The sequence below is a fragment of the Theobroma cacao genome, chromosome 7 (assembly GCF_053813885.1).
Source record: "Theobroma cacao isolate CCN51 chromosome 7, ASM5381388v1, whole genome shotgun sequence".
NCBI lineage: Eukaryota > Viridiplantae > Streptophyta > Magnoliopsida > Malvales > Malvaceae > Theobroma > Theobroma cacao.
In genome coordinates, this window is record NC_142645.1 from 6,187,164 (window position 1) to 6,201,337 (window position 14,174).

Here is a 14,174-nt window from a genome sequence, read left to right on the forward strand (position 1 = left end):
ATTGCTCCCTCACCAAATAGTAATACAAGGGTTTTCCTTGTATTGAGTTTCATTGATCCAATTATAAATCCTAATGCTTTGTGAGTGCAGCATTTGAGCAGAAGGGTAAAGAGACTACTTCAAAATTCCAAGGCCGATATTCCACGCAAACCTAAAGGGAGGAAAACTTACATTAGGATAAACTACAACAAATGATTAGAAAGTTCAGTTGAATGGATTAAAGAGAAGGATGTAGAAAGGACATCAAAACACACAGGAATTTCAGCAACTAAGGAACACAACCCTTTGTGCCTAAATACAAATTCTCAACCATTTGTCCCTCTATTACAGACCCTTGTAAATTTCATTCCAAGAAGGTTTCCATGACATCGGTATACATCCCTGCCTCAGAGTTCCTATACTCCACGGGTTGGTGCTGATGATGATCTACTGAAGTTGAAGATGAAGATGAAGCCATTCTTGCAGGTAATGTAAAGCTCCTCTTAAACTTGTTTTCCATCTTCCTCATATTCTCTGGATGACTATCCAAGCTCAAGTACTCATTGGGGTTTGCACCGGCATCTGAATTTTGATTAGAATCTTTTCCTTCAAGAATCAGCGGATGGTGGTTTTGGTCCGGTTTGTTGCCTAAGCTGTCAGGGTTAAACAAGAGCTTGGCATCTTCAGTTCGTCCAGTGAGAGCATTGAAGAAAGTCAAGCCATTAGGCCATTTGATGTCATTTTCATGTTCTCCCATCATATCTTCCATTCGGGTTTCAGATGAATGAGGCAGGATAAACATGTGTGTCTCATCTTTGGCTTGTGGAAATCCAAGTCTAGCTGGGTTCTGAAAATTAGGTGAAGCGAGCATTGGTGTCGCTGGGGGAAGCGGCCTCTGGCTCCAGTTGAAAAGTGGAGGTGGGGGCCGTGTCGGAATGGCAGACTGCTTCGAAGGAATTGTAGATGAGGAGGTATTATTTCTGTTCGAAGAAAACAACTGAGAGAGATAGAAACCAGATTGATAGCCAAGAGATTCAAAGGTATGCCTCATTCTTAGCACAAAATGAAGGTCTTCAGGTATCTGAGGATACACACAGCATCTCAATGAGATCAAAATATCAAACAGTTCAGCTATTTCACAAATAGAAGACTTGACTTTGATCTCCAATTCAACCACGAAAACTTGCACCAACAAAATTTAAATTTCCAAGAACTACTTCAAAGTTAACCAAATTAGTAATTACAAATTCTAATATGTCCGACTCACAATCTTGCAGGAGCCTAACTGCAGAAGACCATGGCCAGCTTGGATCACAGCAATAGTCTGGTCAAAAGAAAGCAACAATCACCCCAAGTCTTAATGACTTGACAAAGAGGGCAGAAAAAATCAAACCAGAATAAGACTAACAACAGTGAAATGAGTTGTTTCTGTGCTGACCTGAATGCCTGACTCAAATTGATCAGTCCATTCAGGAGGAAGCTGCAATTAAACAACAAAAGGGGAAAGGTTACACCATCAAACCAAATAATAAAGCACAAAGTTATGCCACACGCCAACTTTTCCATAAACAGACACTTGATCATTGAACCCAAAGTTCTATTTAGGTTAAACAATTGAAAATTAAAAAAAAAAAAAAAAAAAAAAAAGGAAGATGAAGGTGGGCTATACGACATACAGCATCAAAAGAACTCTGCCAATAATTGGAGATGTTGGGTTCACATTCTGTTGGTTCTTTGAACACCCATTTATGGCACTTATCTGATGCAACCTTTCCCATTAACCTGACCATGAAGTAGGAATTAAACCAATAAAAAATATACACTAAGAAAGAAACAAAAAAACCATTTAATTCCACTCTCTATCTATATTTTCGCTCAGAGAGAAAAGGGGGGGGTCAGGGAGGGACAGAGTTGAAACCAATAATAATAATAATAATAATAATAGCACCTACCCAGTACCCACCCTTCTCCATAATTATATAACTGAATGGACATTTTGCTGAATGCCTTCCTCACTGGATCTTCTCCATCAATCTCTTCCAAACAATCTGCAACTCTCCCTCGGCAGAATCCATCTTCCCACATCAGCATCCTTCACATGAAATTTCACCACAAAAGATGAACAAAAAAGAAAAAGGATCAAAATTTAGAACAAAAATTAAACATAAAAATTCAATTAATTTAAGAATGAAAATACCTCTAAATCACAAATTAATAAAAACCCATCTCACAAAAATCAATTACTAACTCAAATTTCACTCCAACACCCCCATCTCTCATTAACCAAATTTCCCCCGTTTTTCTCCCCTGTTTCTCCAAAGGAAACAAGTAATGCCTAGCTTTTTTACTGATATAATGCAAAGAAGTGTCAAGCAAAATGAAATCAAATAAGTCAAACTACATACTCGTCCACTTAATTAGTCTAAATTTTAAAACTCTTAAAACCCTGATTTCTCACTCATTTTCCTGTCATCCCAGGAACCAAACAAACAAAAAAAGGCAAAGCATACTTACAAGCTGCCATTGTCATCTCCAACCTTGCAACCATTACCACCTCTCACTCTCCTGCATCAAAAGAAGAAACCCAATTAAAGAAAACAGCTAAAAAAAAAAAAAACTTGAAAAAGAGGAAAAGGATAGCAACTGATAGCCATATAAATACAAAGAAAGGAGAAAAAAAAAATTGAAGATTTCAAGGAACAAAAACAGAACATACGGGCGAGGACGGATGGTCCAGAAGACAGAGTAAGTCCAGTCTGAGTTGAGACAGACGCTTCTAAGTGCCTCATGAAGGGCCATCATCCCAACAGCTTCTTTGCTCCTATCTGCTGCTCCTGAGCCCACCATCTCTTTCTCTCTCTCTCTCTCTTCCCTCTCTTTCTCTCTCTTTATATATATCTATATATATAGGCGTTTATATTTGTATGTAAGAAATAATATGATATGTATGCTTCTTCTTCTTTTTTTTCCTTTTTGCTCCAAAGCAACTTCCTTTGAAACACAGCTGCCTTGCCACTCCTCTTTGGTTAACTTGTAGTCTGGCTTGTAGTATAACTTATTTATTTGTGTGTACCTTCTTTTTCATTTTGTTTTTTTATTTTTTATCTCTTTGTCTTGGCAATCACTTCTTTCCCTTCTTATCAACTACAAAGCCAGACTCTTTGCTTCCTCTCTCTCTCTCTCTCTCTCTCCCTCCCCCCTCTTTATCTTTATTACTACTACTATTCCTTTTGTTTGTCCCCAACCAAACCAGCTTCTCTCTTTGAAAGACAGAAGAGAGTTAAAAAAAAACAAAAAATGGGATGTTTTTGTTTTGGTTGCTGTTGTTGTTCAAGAAGGAGTTGAAGTGTGAAAGTAATAGTGGGGACAGCTCTTTACCTTTGTTCTTTTCTTTCTTTCTTTCCTTCCTTCCTCCCTCCCTTCCTTCCTTTCTGTCTTTCAAGGCTTAAGTTGATGACTGTGGGAGGAGCCAACTAAAATCATATATAAAATATAAAAGAAAAGGGTGGTTGTGGTTTTTGATGACAAGTGAGAGAAAGGGCAACAAAATCACTTTGTTGCCCTCTGTGTCTGGTTGGAATTTCAGTTGGCTTGGGGGAAGTTCTGTACGAGGGAGGGTTAGGTAAATTTTCACACTTTGGTTGGTTCTTGACTTAGTTTCCCTGTAGAACTAGTTAGTATGTTCTTTCTTTCTTTCTTTTTTGTTTTTTATCTACCTTTTTGTTTTGGGGTAAATGAATGAGTGAAGTATCTAAACTCTTTCTCAACGACTTTTGTTTTGTTTTGTTTTGATTTGGGTTTGGAATTTAAAAAAAAAAATAAAAAAAAGCATTGTTACTGTGTTTTTATTAATAAGATCGAAAAAACGACACGTTTAAGATATAACAAAAAGAATTAAGCAAATTTAATTGATTTTTTAAAATAATTTTTGTAATTTATTTTGAACACTAAGAATGATTTGGTGAGGAAAAAATTGATTTGATTTGAGATAACTTGTGTATCATTGTATAATTAGGGTAACAAAAGTGAATGCAATGATGGGATAAAGTTGAAAGTAAAATGGGATCATGATTTGATTTTGAGAATTTGTGATGATAATATAAGCACAAACAAAAAGGGCAAAGAAATTATCACTCTTTCACTAAAGTAAGACTATGATTGAAATTCATGGTTTAGATTTTGGCCAGAAACTTAGGATTTTAATTATTCAGTAAATAATTTATTTTACCTCAAGAACTTACCCTTTTTTTTTATGAAAAAAAAACAAGCTTTACCCTAGATCTTTCACCTTTTGTAAAGCTGATTTGGATTATGATTACCATTTGGTAACTGTCATCAACCCAAGCTTGTTGCAATTTCAAGTTTCGCGTAACGATCCATTGAAATTCAATCCTCTTGTTACTTCGATTCATTTTTAAATTTTAATTATTTAAATATGTTAATGATTTAATTAAGAGATTTAAGAAAATTTACCTAAGGCCTTACTGTTCTTTTCACTTCATTGCCTATTATTATACAATCAAAGCCAAATTTCTCTCAACCCTTTTTATTTTTCACCAACACACACAAAGATCATTTTGCAGAAAAAAAAAAGAGAGAGAGAATTACCAAAGTGGAAAAAACAATAAAGTTTTAGCTTCATTACTTGCTTTTAAAAATTCACTTATAGATCAAATTATTTCATCATTACTATCAAGATTTTCCGGTATAATGTTGATAAATCGTACCGTATGTTTAGAGGTTGATCGAGGTCATAGGATGTATTATCGAAATACAAAATTTCTCTTCTTGTGTCGGGATGCAAGAAAATCGCTCTTTCAAGTTCAAAGAAGTGAAACATTGTTGTTGTTGGATTTATGCCTAATAAAAAAAAAGTCTTAACATATTGAAACTTAATTAAGGGCCCATTTGTTTGTTGCATTTGTAATGTTAAAAAATAGTTTTAACCTAAATGTAAAGATCAAGTGCATGTTGGTTTGGCTAAAATTAGTACTTTTTCACTCTTTTTTTTAGGTAAATGGTAAAAGTACACAAAAGCGATTTTGTAGTTACCAAATGCAAATTTTTTTATATCAAATCATCGAAATAATTATTTATAGCATTCGAGCATTTGGCTCATTGATTGGTGCATGATCTCTTACCTAAAGATTAGGGTTTGAATCCCCATCTCTCAATTAAAAAAATAATTATTTATCTTTTTTAATTACAAAGTTATCTTTTTAATTATTTAAATATTTTGAATTGAAAATAAAAATTAGTGCATTTCAAAAAAAGAAAAGTATAGTGAGTATATAACTATTTAAAATATAGCTTAATTTTTTAAAGCAATCTAAAAATTAATTTTTGCATACACTTTTATAATTAAATTTTAGAATAATTTAAATTTTTTGGAACATATTAACAATAATTCCTTAAAAAAAAAGAAAATAGCTCATTTTTTCCTTTTTAATATTATGTTACATTTTAACTCTTCCTAACAACTTTTCACGATAATACCAAACACTCAAAAATCTCAAATCATTCGTTTTTCACAACAATTCATCACATTACTTAGTAAATTTTTCAACTTATTAAACATCAATTAGTAAATTTTTTAATACTATTATTATACTATTAATGAAAGATCAAATTCAAAACCTATACTCTTTTGTATTAAGAATTAGATTAATTATTCCCCTAAAAAAAGAAAAAAAAGGGTTACTTTCCTTACAAACACCAAAAAGTTTGCTAATAATTTTCTAATATTATTATTTATTTAGTATTATAATTATAATGAAAAAAAGAATGAAAGAAGGGTTACCTGAGAGCATGGGGATGGCACAGAATCTTTACTGGTCAAAAGTGATAGGAGGAGAGGATTAGATTTGGATTAATAATTTAATAATGAATATGATAATGTTATTATGCCAGATTACTGTGACATAACTTATAGTAATCATGTAAAATTTGTACGGCTGTAGAGAAAAGGATCTTCCCCACTTGGGGCAACATCTTTCCTCTTTCCTACCTTACCTTCTAGCTAAGGCATTTCAAAACTCTAAATTACCCCCCTTGTTTTCCTTTTTTTTCTTTTTTGTTTTTTTGCCATCATTTGGACATTTTAGATTTCTATTATACATTTTTCTTTCCTTTTTAATAATTTGAGTGTGAAATTTAAATTAAAAAGCTTTTTTTTTAAATTATTGATAATTGAATTTTTCCTGTTAACATAATTATTATAGTATTTTTAAATATCACGTCATCAGATTCAATGTTATATCAACAATAAAATATCATACTAGTATAATTATAATCAAATATTATGTCAATATAAATAAAAGAAAATTTTTATCATATTTATAATCAGATTAACATTATCAATATTGAAAACGATAAAGACTCATTATTTTAACAAATGATTGTACATAAATTAAATGCATCATTTTGGTAGAGTCTATAGACTAATTATATAATTTAATTTTATATGAAATTAAAAAGAAAATTTATTTAAATTTGAATTATTATTATTATTATAATTATTAAGAATCTAAAAAGCTTATGAATGGTTAATTTTAAGAAAGTGTATAATATCATATAATTATCAAATAAACTCAAAATGAAAAAGTACTCGAGCATTTAGCTCATATGTCGGTGTATGATCTTTTACCTAAAGAATAGGGTTTGAATCTCTCCTCCCTCAATTATAAAAAAAAAAAAAACTCAAAATGAAAAATTACACACGAGCATTCGACTCATTAGTTAGTATATGATTTTTTTACTTAAAGAGCATGATTTAAATCTCCCTTTTCAAAGTTAAAAAAAAAAAACTCAAAATTAATTTAGAAAATAATAGTTATAAAAAAAAAGGAAAATATACGTCAGAAAAGTCTTAAATATTGGGAAAAATAGAAGGGTAGAAATATCTTTTGAGAAGTGTGGAAAGCGAGGGTGGGGGTGCTCATATTAAATGGGAACAAAGAAAAGTAATTATTAAATTATATATAGAATTTAAAACAGAGATTAATAAAAACACACAGACACACACAAAAGGCGTGTTGAGTCAGAGACAGAGCGAGGGAGGAGGTGGGAGATGAAGAAGGGGTCACGTGCGCACGTGCCATCAGCAGTGAGTCGGTGCATCGTTTCTCATAAAGAAAAGTGAAGCGCACGAATTGCGGGGCACTGCGTCCCGTACCTGGGACATCCACCCCTACCACCATCACGCGCTTTTTTCCATCCAGGCACCACTGCCAAAAGTAATATATTTAGTTATTTACCCCATAAATTTAAATAAAAGAATCTTAGTGTTTGATTTTCTCAAAATAATAGTTGTGCCAAATTATAGAAAAAAATAATTTATCAAAATGATTTACCTATATAATAATGAAAAATGTAAATTTTTATAAATTAAGAAAATAATTCCAAAATTATTCTAACATTATTTGTTAATGGAAATAAAACATAATATTTGATGGCTTTTTTATTATTATAAATAGTATTTAAATAGGCGAGTGTCATGGTAGCGATTAGATAGGAGAAGATGGAAAGACAAAACAAACGTGTTGCATTAATCCAAATCCAAGGCTCCGCATTGACCGCCCCAGGCCTCGCTCTAACCCCACGACCGTATCTTTAACGGGGCCCACATTCAAATCCCTTAAAAAAAATAAAACAAAATAAAATAAAAATTTAATCTGAGCTTAACTTAACCAAAGTGGTTAACCCTAACCCCCTAGCTCTAATCTTTTTCTTTTGTTAAAACTGACCAAAGCTGATGCCATACACTGCATCACCTGTGTTTTTTAAAACGAATTTCCACTGTTTTGTCTTTCTGATCCTTTATTGTTGTGCTATATATTGTTCATCGAGAGTGACTTTATTTATTTTTAAAAAATAAAAAGGTTTATTTATTTTATTCAAATTTTTATTATTTAAATAATTTTATACAGTCATGCCACGTTGACACCTATTGAATTTAATAATCAAATTTCATGTTATACTGCGATACAAGTAAACGAAATTTGAAAATTTTATTTTATTCTTTTATTCTTGAAAATATAAATATATTCACCGACGTCTTATTCGGTTTTGCAAATTATTAATTTCATATAATGAATATTAAATGAATTTTTTGTTATGGCAATTATAAAGATTTAATTCAAAATATTTAAACTCCAATCTTGCATAAGAAAAACTAGAGTCATCAAATTAAACGAAGTCAAAATAAACATGTCATGATAATTAATTATGCAATTTTTTTAAAAAATAAAAAAGATATATTTATTAATTTGTACCATTTTATCATAATCTCTCTCTCTTTTAAATTGAATAAACCCCAAGGTTTGATGTTATAATATCTTTTGAAAGAATTTTTTTTATTAAACTTAGTGTTTTTTTTTTAAAACAATAAGAGCATGAACAAAAGGAATGTACATAAGAATAAGAGAAAGAAGAAAAAATAAAATAAAGGGTCAGGTTGACCAAACTATACATGATGCAACCACAAGCACTAAGTTCAAATAAACCCCTAAATATAGGTGAGAATAAATTAAAAATTAAAAAAAAGAATTAATTTTCTTTTGATTTTTGGATCACTTTGTCAACTTATTTTAAGTTGAACTAAAACTATTTCATTTGCAATATACAATTCATCTCAAATCTCTTCTGTTTTTGGTCATAATATTCTTATATGATCCAATTGGGCAAAATTTAGTCAACCAAACTTCCTTTTCATACAGTGGACAAAACTTGCTATTGTTCTCATCTCAGTGGCCGCCGAGATTCCCCCTCTGCCAGAAGTATGCAATTGGAATTTGGAATAACCAATTTCCCCATTTCTACTTTAGAACATAGTAAGCTTTGGGACTTACAATAATATTAAAATATGACAAATTTAAGATTTTATATGAAAAATGATTAAAAGATAATTATAAAAATAATTATATAATATATATCAAGTTTTATATATATAATAATATAAAAAATTAAAAATTAAGAGATGACGGTCATTACCATCTGTCACTCTTTTAACTTTAATCTTGGATTAAATCACCCAACCCTTTTATACCAAGAATCCATATTCATAGTAATTATAATTAGTGAATGAATTTCATTATCATATTTAATTTAAATTAACTTATAAAGTTACAGACAACAAGTTGATTCAATTGATAAAATAATTCGTATTAATGTGGGTAATTTTTGATTAAAATGTTACTAATGATTTGTCCTTATATTAATTAGTAAATGCGGTCATTTTCAAATATTTATGCCCTAGTTGGAGACTTATTTGCTTCCAAATTCTTATGTACCAAACGAAACATTGAATAAAGATGTAAAAGGAAGCGGTTGTTGTTTTACTCTAAACAGTATAGTTACACCTCACCTCCATAATTGTAGTTCAAAGCTGGATTTTTCCATCCCTAACTATCAAAGAAAGTTTGATCCTTACTGTAATGCCCGTATCATGAGGTTTTAGGTGCATGCACACGAAATCGTTTTGTTAGTTTTGGTTACATATACATGCACATGAACACCCGAATATTAGACTTTTTAGGTCATAAACCTTATACAGCTCTTTCAAAATAAAAACATTTTGCCCTTTCTTGAAGTCAGTCCAGAGAGGTTTCAATACATTTGACCGAAATAACTTGTCAAGAAAGGAAAGAAAAGGAAAGAGTGTGAAACATGATGGAAAAAATTAGCCAAGAAAATATACTGGAATGAAGCATATAAAACAATCCAACCAAGCAAAAGTAGAATTACAATGTGATTTGTGAAGCCAGAAAAGGTCAAAAGCAAACACAGTTCGTGCTCTCCTTGACCCCATGCGTTCATTGCTTCAAGCATTTTCAATAAGTGTCTCAAGTTTGGTATTTTACATTAAGTAAACAAAGTAAATATTGTTGAGTTTTCTTTGGAATGGACTGGCACAGTGATGTCAACAGATAAATTTGGTCCCCATGCAAAGGTGTCGCAGCATAATCAGGCACTGATGTGTGTCAAAACAGTGTTTTGAGAGAAGCTGAGTATATTGACCAAAAACCTTTTTAGAGTGCCAAAGTTTTCACCTTCTTCTTGTATTGTACCCCAAAAACGAACCATGGTTAAGCAGGTCAATGATGGCAACAAAGGACAGAAATTCCACATTCTTGAAAATCTATAGGAAAGACAATTTCTTAAACCACCTAAATATATTCCCATGAATGATCATCCAAAAAACGAAGAACAAAAGACTAAGTTTTCAAAGTATAAATACAGTTTATGTAAGGTCAAAATCCCATCAGTGTACTTCTTTGCCAACCCATTTTTTGGTTTTGTCATTTTCCAACTCTCAAATCTCTAAATTGTACTTGGCTTAGAAGCAACTCAAGAACGCGAGGTTTAATGTCATTAATGGGGATTCCAGTACTATATATTCCAATGTTAATTGCCGACAAAGTCATGATCTTCATTAACAAGAAAATTCAATGAAAATTGGGTTCATTATTAGATATTTACAAGCTGGTTATATATATATATATATTTCCAAGATCATGTCAAAGAAATATAAAGATCAGTGCAATACCAGGCTAGCTAGCTAGATCATGTCAAACCAACAGGGAACATAAAAGCAGTCCATGAGCTTAAAAAAATTTAGCTGCCCTCTATATATGTATGTTATATGATGAATTCTGCAAATATACAGGAAGGTATCTAACAGGTCTAGGGTTGAAAAGAAAAGATACTTTCAACAGCTAGGAAAAGAGGGTTTTTCTTTTGAAGCTCTTATATTAATAATGTCTATATACTATCTATATGAACATCACAATTAAGACATAGGAGCCTCACTTCCTCATGCATAAGCACGAATACAAAAATTGTCATTTGAACTATAATTAATCAAAGAATAATGCAACTTTTGAACTAAATTTAACCCTTTAAATAGTTAAAAACAGTCATGATTAGAATTAAGCTATAAGAAATCATTGCTAAACCTTTTGTTGCTCCTTCACATGATGCATCAATCCACAATGTCTAATATAAAGAAATTGAAAATGGGGTGGTGGATAGTAACGAAATTCCTTTTGGGAAGAAACAATTACTTTTGTGTTAGTGGGTCCTCTTCAATTTTTTTCCCCTTTAATTTAGCCCTTGATTTGTTTATTTAAGTATAGTAATTATTAATTTCTGATATCTCTGGACAGACCAACCCTCTTTTCCAACTTGCAGCTATTAAAAAAAAACCCGGACGATCACGTGAGGTGATGCATGAACATGACATATAGTTAACAATCCTACGCGTGTCTAGACAAAAGGCTCTTTCAATGTTATAAATCCTCCATCAATATTATATAAAGCTACGTTCAAGATAAGTGTCACGATTATATATTATATTCAATCTCAATTTTTTTCATTTTTATTGAATTGGGACTTAATCGTAAGGGTTACTTGGTATTCGTATCATCTATTATATAAGAATATCGACAAAGTCAAGAGAGTTATGGATAATGATGACGGTTATCTCTTAATTTTTATTATTTTTATTATTATATATATAAAACTTTATATATATATATATATATAGTATGATTATTTTTATAATTATCCTTTAATTATCTATCATGTAAAATCTTGATTTTGTCATTATATAAGGATGTTAATTTTCATATTATTTGTAATCTTTTGGTTGATTTTTAAGATGTTTTAAACCCATGAATCTTATATTTCCAGAGGTGTTGAGTAACAATACTAATGATATCTTGTTTTCTTAAAAGTTTGGAAATTTTACTTTAAGTTCATCTCATTTAGCTAAAGAAAATTACAACGAAAAATAGTTTAAGAGTTTGGTTTTTTTCAAAGAAAAAGTATTTATATTTGTATTCATTTTAAAATCGGATTTAAAATAATGCTGGTCAAAGTTTTAGTTTTTTTTATTATAAACAGAAAATTGAATACGACAAGACTCATTCTATACTGACGAATCAATGCAAAAATTCCGTATAATCAATGCCAATCCATACTTTCTCATTATTTTCCCAAGACCTTGCTAGGTTCCTTGAATTATAGAACCAACTCGATCCTCCATTTTGGATAGTAACCACCTCCCATTGTGAAACTACGGAGCGTTTAGGGTTTAATACATAAAATAATACTAATTTCTTATATGTTTATATATATATATATATATATATATGTGTGTGTGTATATCATGTGTACGTACGCGTGTGTGTTTTTAAGCGAAGAAAGTTTGGTCTATTCAGTACCATACACATTTAAGGAGAAAAAAACTTTGAGATGGCATTTCTAAAGTTGACACTTTGGTGTCATTAAAAGCATTGGGACTGTGTTTTATTTAGATGCTATGAGCACAACAATATTTGCAGTCTTTTGAAGTGTAAGGTTACGTGGTTACTTCATATCCCTACAAAGTTGCTTAAAGAGATAGAAATTAAAAAAAAAAAAAAAGACAAACAAAGGGACAAAACATAAAGTGACACTTTAATGGGTTGTTAATGTGTTAGGAACCCATAAAACAGTAGTTATTGTCGTGATCAAATACTGTAATTAATTGTTCAATCTAATCGAATATAAAACATTCTTTTTATGGTATATATATATACATATATATATATGTATATATATATATGTATGTATGTATGTATAGATAATTAGCAATAGGATTGTCGTGAACCATTCTTAAGTATGTGGATAACAAAATATATTATTTGGAATTTGGTATTAAAATTATAATAGTGATAAAATTTTAAATTTTACAAATAAGTTAAGTTATAATTGATATAATTACTAAACTGACACGTGATAATCTTATAAAGTTATTTATAAAATTAAAAAATTTTATAGTGGATATATAAAATAATAATCTTTAAACATATATTACACAATAGTCAATATCTCTTTCCATCTTTTACTTTCTCTTTTTAACTGTCTCCCTTGACCCCCTCCACGCCCTTCCAAGAAGCAATGGAATTTTGGTTGGGATTGAGCCAAGCAAAGACTAATAACAAGTTCACAACATGTGTCAAACATGTGAATAGTTAACTATAGGTAAAGATGTTGATTAAACATAACTAATCCACATGTAAATTGACTATAAAAGTTGTATTTTCAAGTCAAATTAATTAACCAAATTTAGCTTATTAGGTTTTCACAAGCTCCCCCTTGTTAACTATTTAATGCTGACTTGAATTATTGGTTCAAAGCAATATCTTACAATTTCATTTGAATTATTAATTAGTCCCTGGTAGACCTATGAATGATTTGGAGTGAATCCAATGCTTTATATCATCATTTAAGCAGCTTCAAGACATCCTTGTTAATCAAACTCTGATAAGGTTACTTGGAAAATGGCAAGTGGATCCAGGCCCAAAAATCATTATGAACAAGAAACAAGCTTGGTTAAGAGTAATGCCCCCTCCCAAGTCCCAACCCAAGGACACAAATTCCACAATTTTCCTCATCAAATCTTTGAGTTAAGGAGAAAAAAGAGTTAGGAATTATCAGATGATTCCAAAAGAAAGAAAGGGTTAGGAATCAATGAGATGACAAGAAAAACAATCTAGGATAAGCAACCCAAATCCAGTCATGGTTGTCAAGGTTCTTTAGAATCAAAGGTTTGGATGAATTGAGTTGGGTTGATGGAAATTAGTCAAATCTTTTTTCTTTTGGCTCATAATCATCAGGTTAGGTTTTGATATTTGCTAGCTATTGCTCTCAGATCCTAACCAGCTTTGTAGGTCACAGTAAGCGTGCTAGGCAGGATCTGGCTCATGTACTATCTCACCAGAACATCACCCCCCCACCAACCAAATTCAACAGTTCCAGTTCAATCCCACCAAACATTTTTGAAAGCTGTCCTTAACCATGAATTTCTTTTGCATGTTTAACATGCAGAGACAGTGAAGGTTTGCATCGTTTATCAGAAGAGTTGGACCAGAAAACCTCTGGAGCATTTAAAACTTGTTGGTCAGGTGGAGACTTAATTCAAATTTTCTGGTACAAAAGCTTAATGATCTCCACCAAAATTAGGTTTACAAGTGCTTTCAATCCTATATATGTGAAGAACCCCACAGAATTCATTCAACATTCAACATAGATTTAAAATCCCTACCATGAATGGTTGCTTGTAGCATTTTTAACCTGGAGAAAAAGAGAAAGTGTTGCTTTCATAAAGATCATTCAGAATACTTTAATGCCAACTTCTTGACACAACCTCT

At 31.1% G+C, this 14,174-nt stretch overlaps 1 protein-coding gene across 2 annotated transcripts; it reads right to left on the reverse strand.

Moving 5' to 3' along the window:
* Nucleotides 1–139: 139 nt before the first annotated feature.
* On the reverse strand, nt 140–3,583 carry LOC18594043 (protein RICE SALT SENSITIVE 3). 2 transcript variants are annotated; one of them, XM_088808075.1, is made up of 7 exons: nt 2,696–3,583; nt 2,494–2,544; nt 1,943–2,071; nt 1,656–1,761; nt 1,418–1,459; nt 1,247–1,303; nt 140–1,060 (listed from the first exon to the last, which is right to left on the reverse strand). In XM_088808075.1, the coding sequence occupies exons 1-7, from the start codon at nt 2,824–2,826 to the stop codon at nt 344–346; spliced, it is 1,233 nt and encodes a 410-aa protein (XP_088664201.1). In that variant the 5' UTR covers nt 2,827–3,583; the 3' UTR covers nt 140–343. The 2 variants fall into 2 exon arrangements, with proteins under 2 accessions (XP_088664201.1, XP_007021551.1); XM_007021489.3 differs by lacking the exons at nt 2,494–2,544; nt 2,696–3,583 and having other exon boundaries at nt 1,932–2,067.
* Nucleotides 3,584–14,174: the final 10,591 nt, after the last annotated feature.

Excerpts from the sequence above, each read along its gene's own strand:
- LOC18594043 (XM_088808075.1), bottom strand. The coding sequence starts at position 2,826 with ATGGTGGGCTCAGGAGCAGCAGATAGGAGCAAAGAAGCTGTTGGGATG. Across the intron at positions 2,545-2,695 it reads TGGACCATCCGTCCTCGCCC|GAGAGTGAGAGGTGGTAATG; the intron begins GTATGTTCTGTT and ends CTTTTGATGCAG. Across the intron at positions 2,072-2,493 it reads GGAGATGACAATGGCAGCTT|GATGCTGATGTGGGAAGATG; the intron begins GTAAGTATGCTT and ends TTTCATGTGAAG.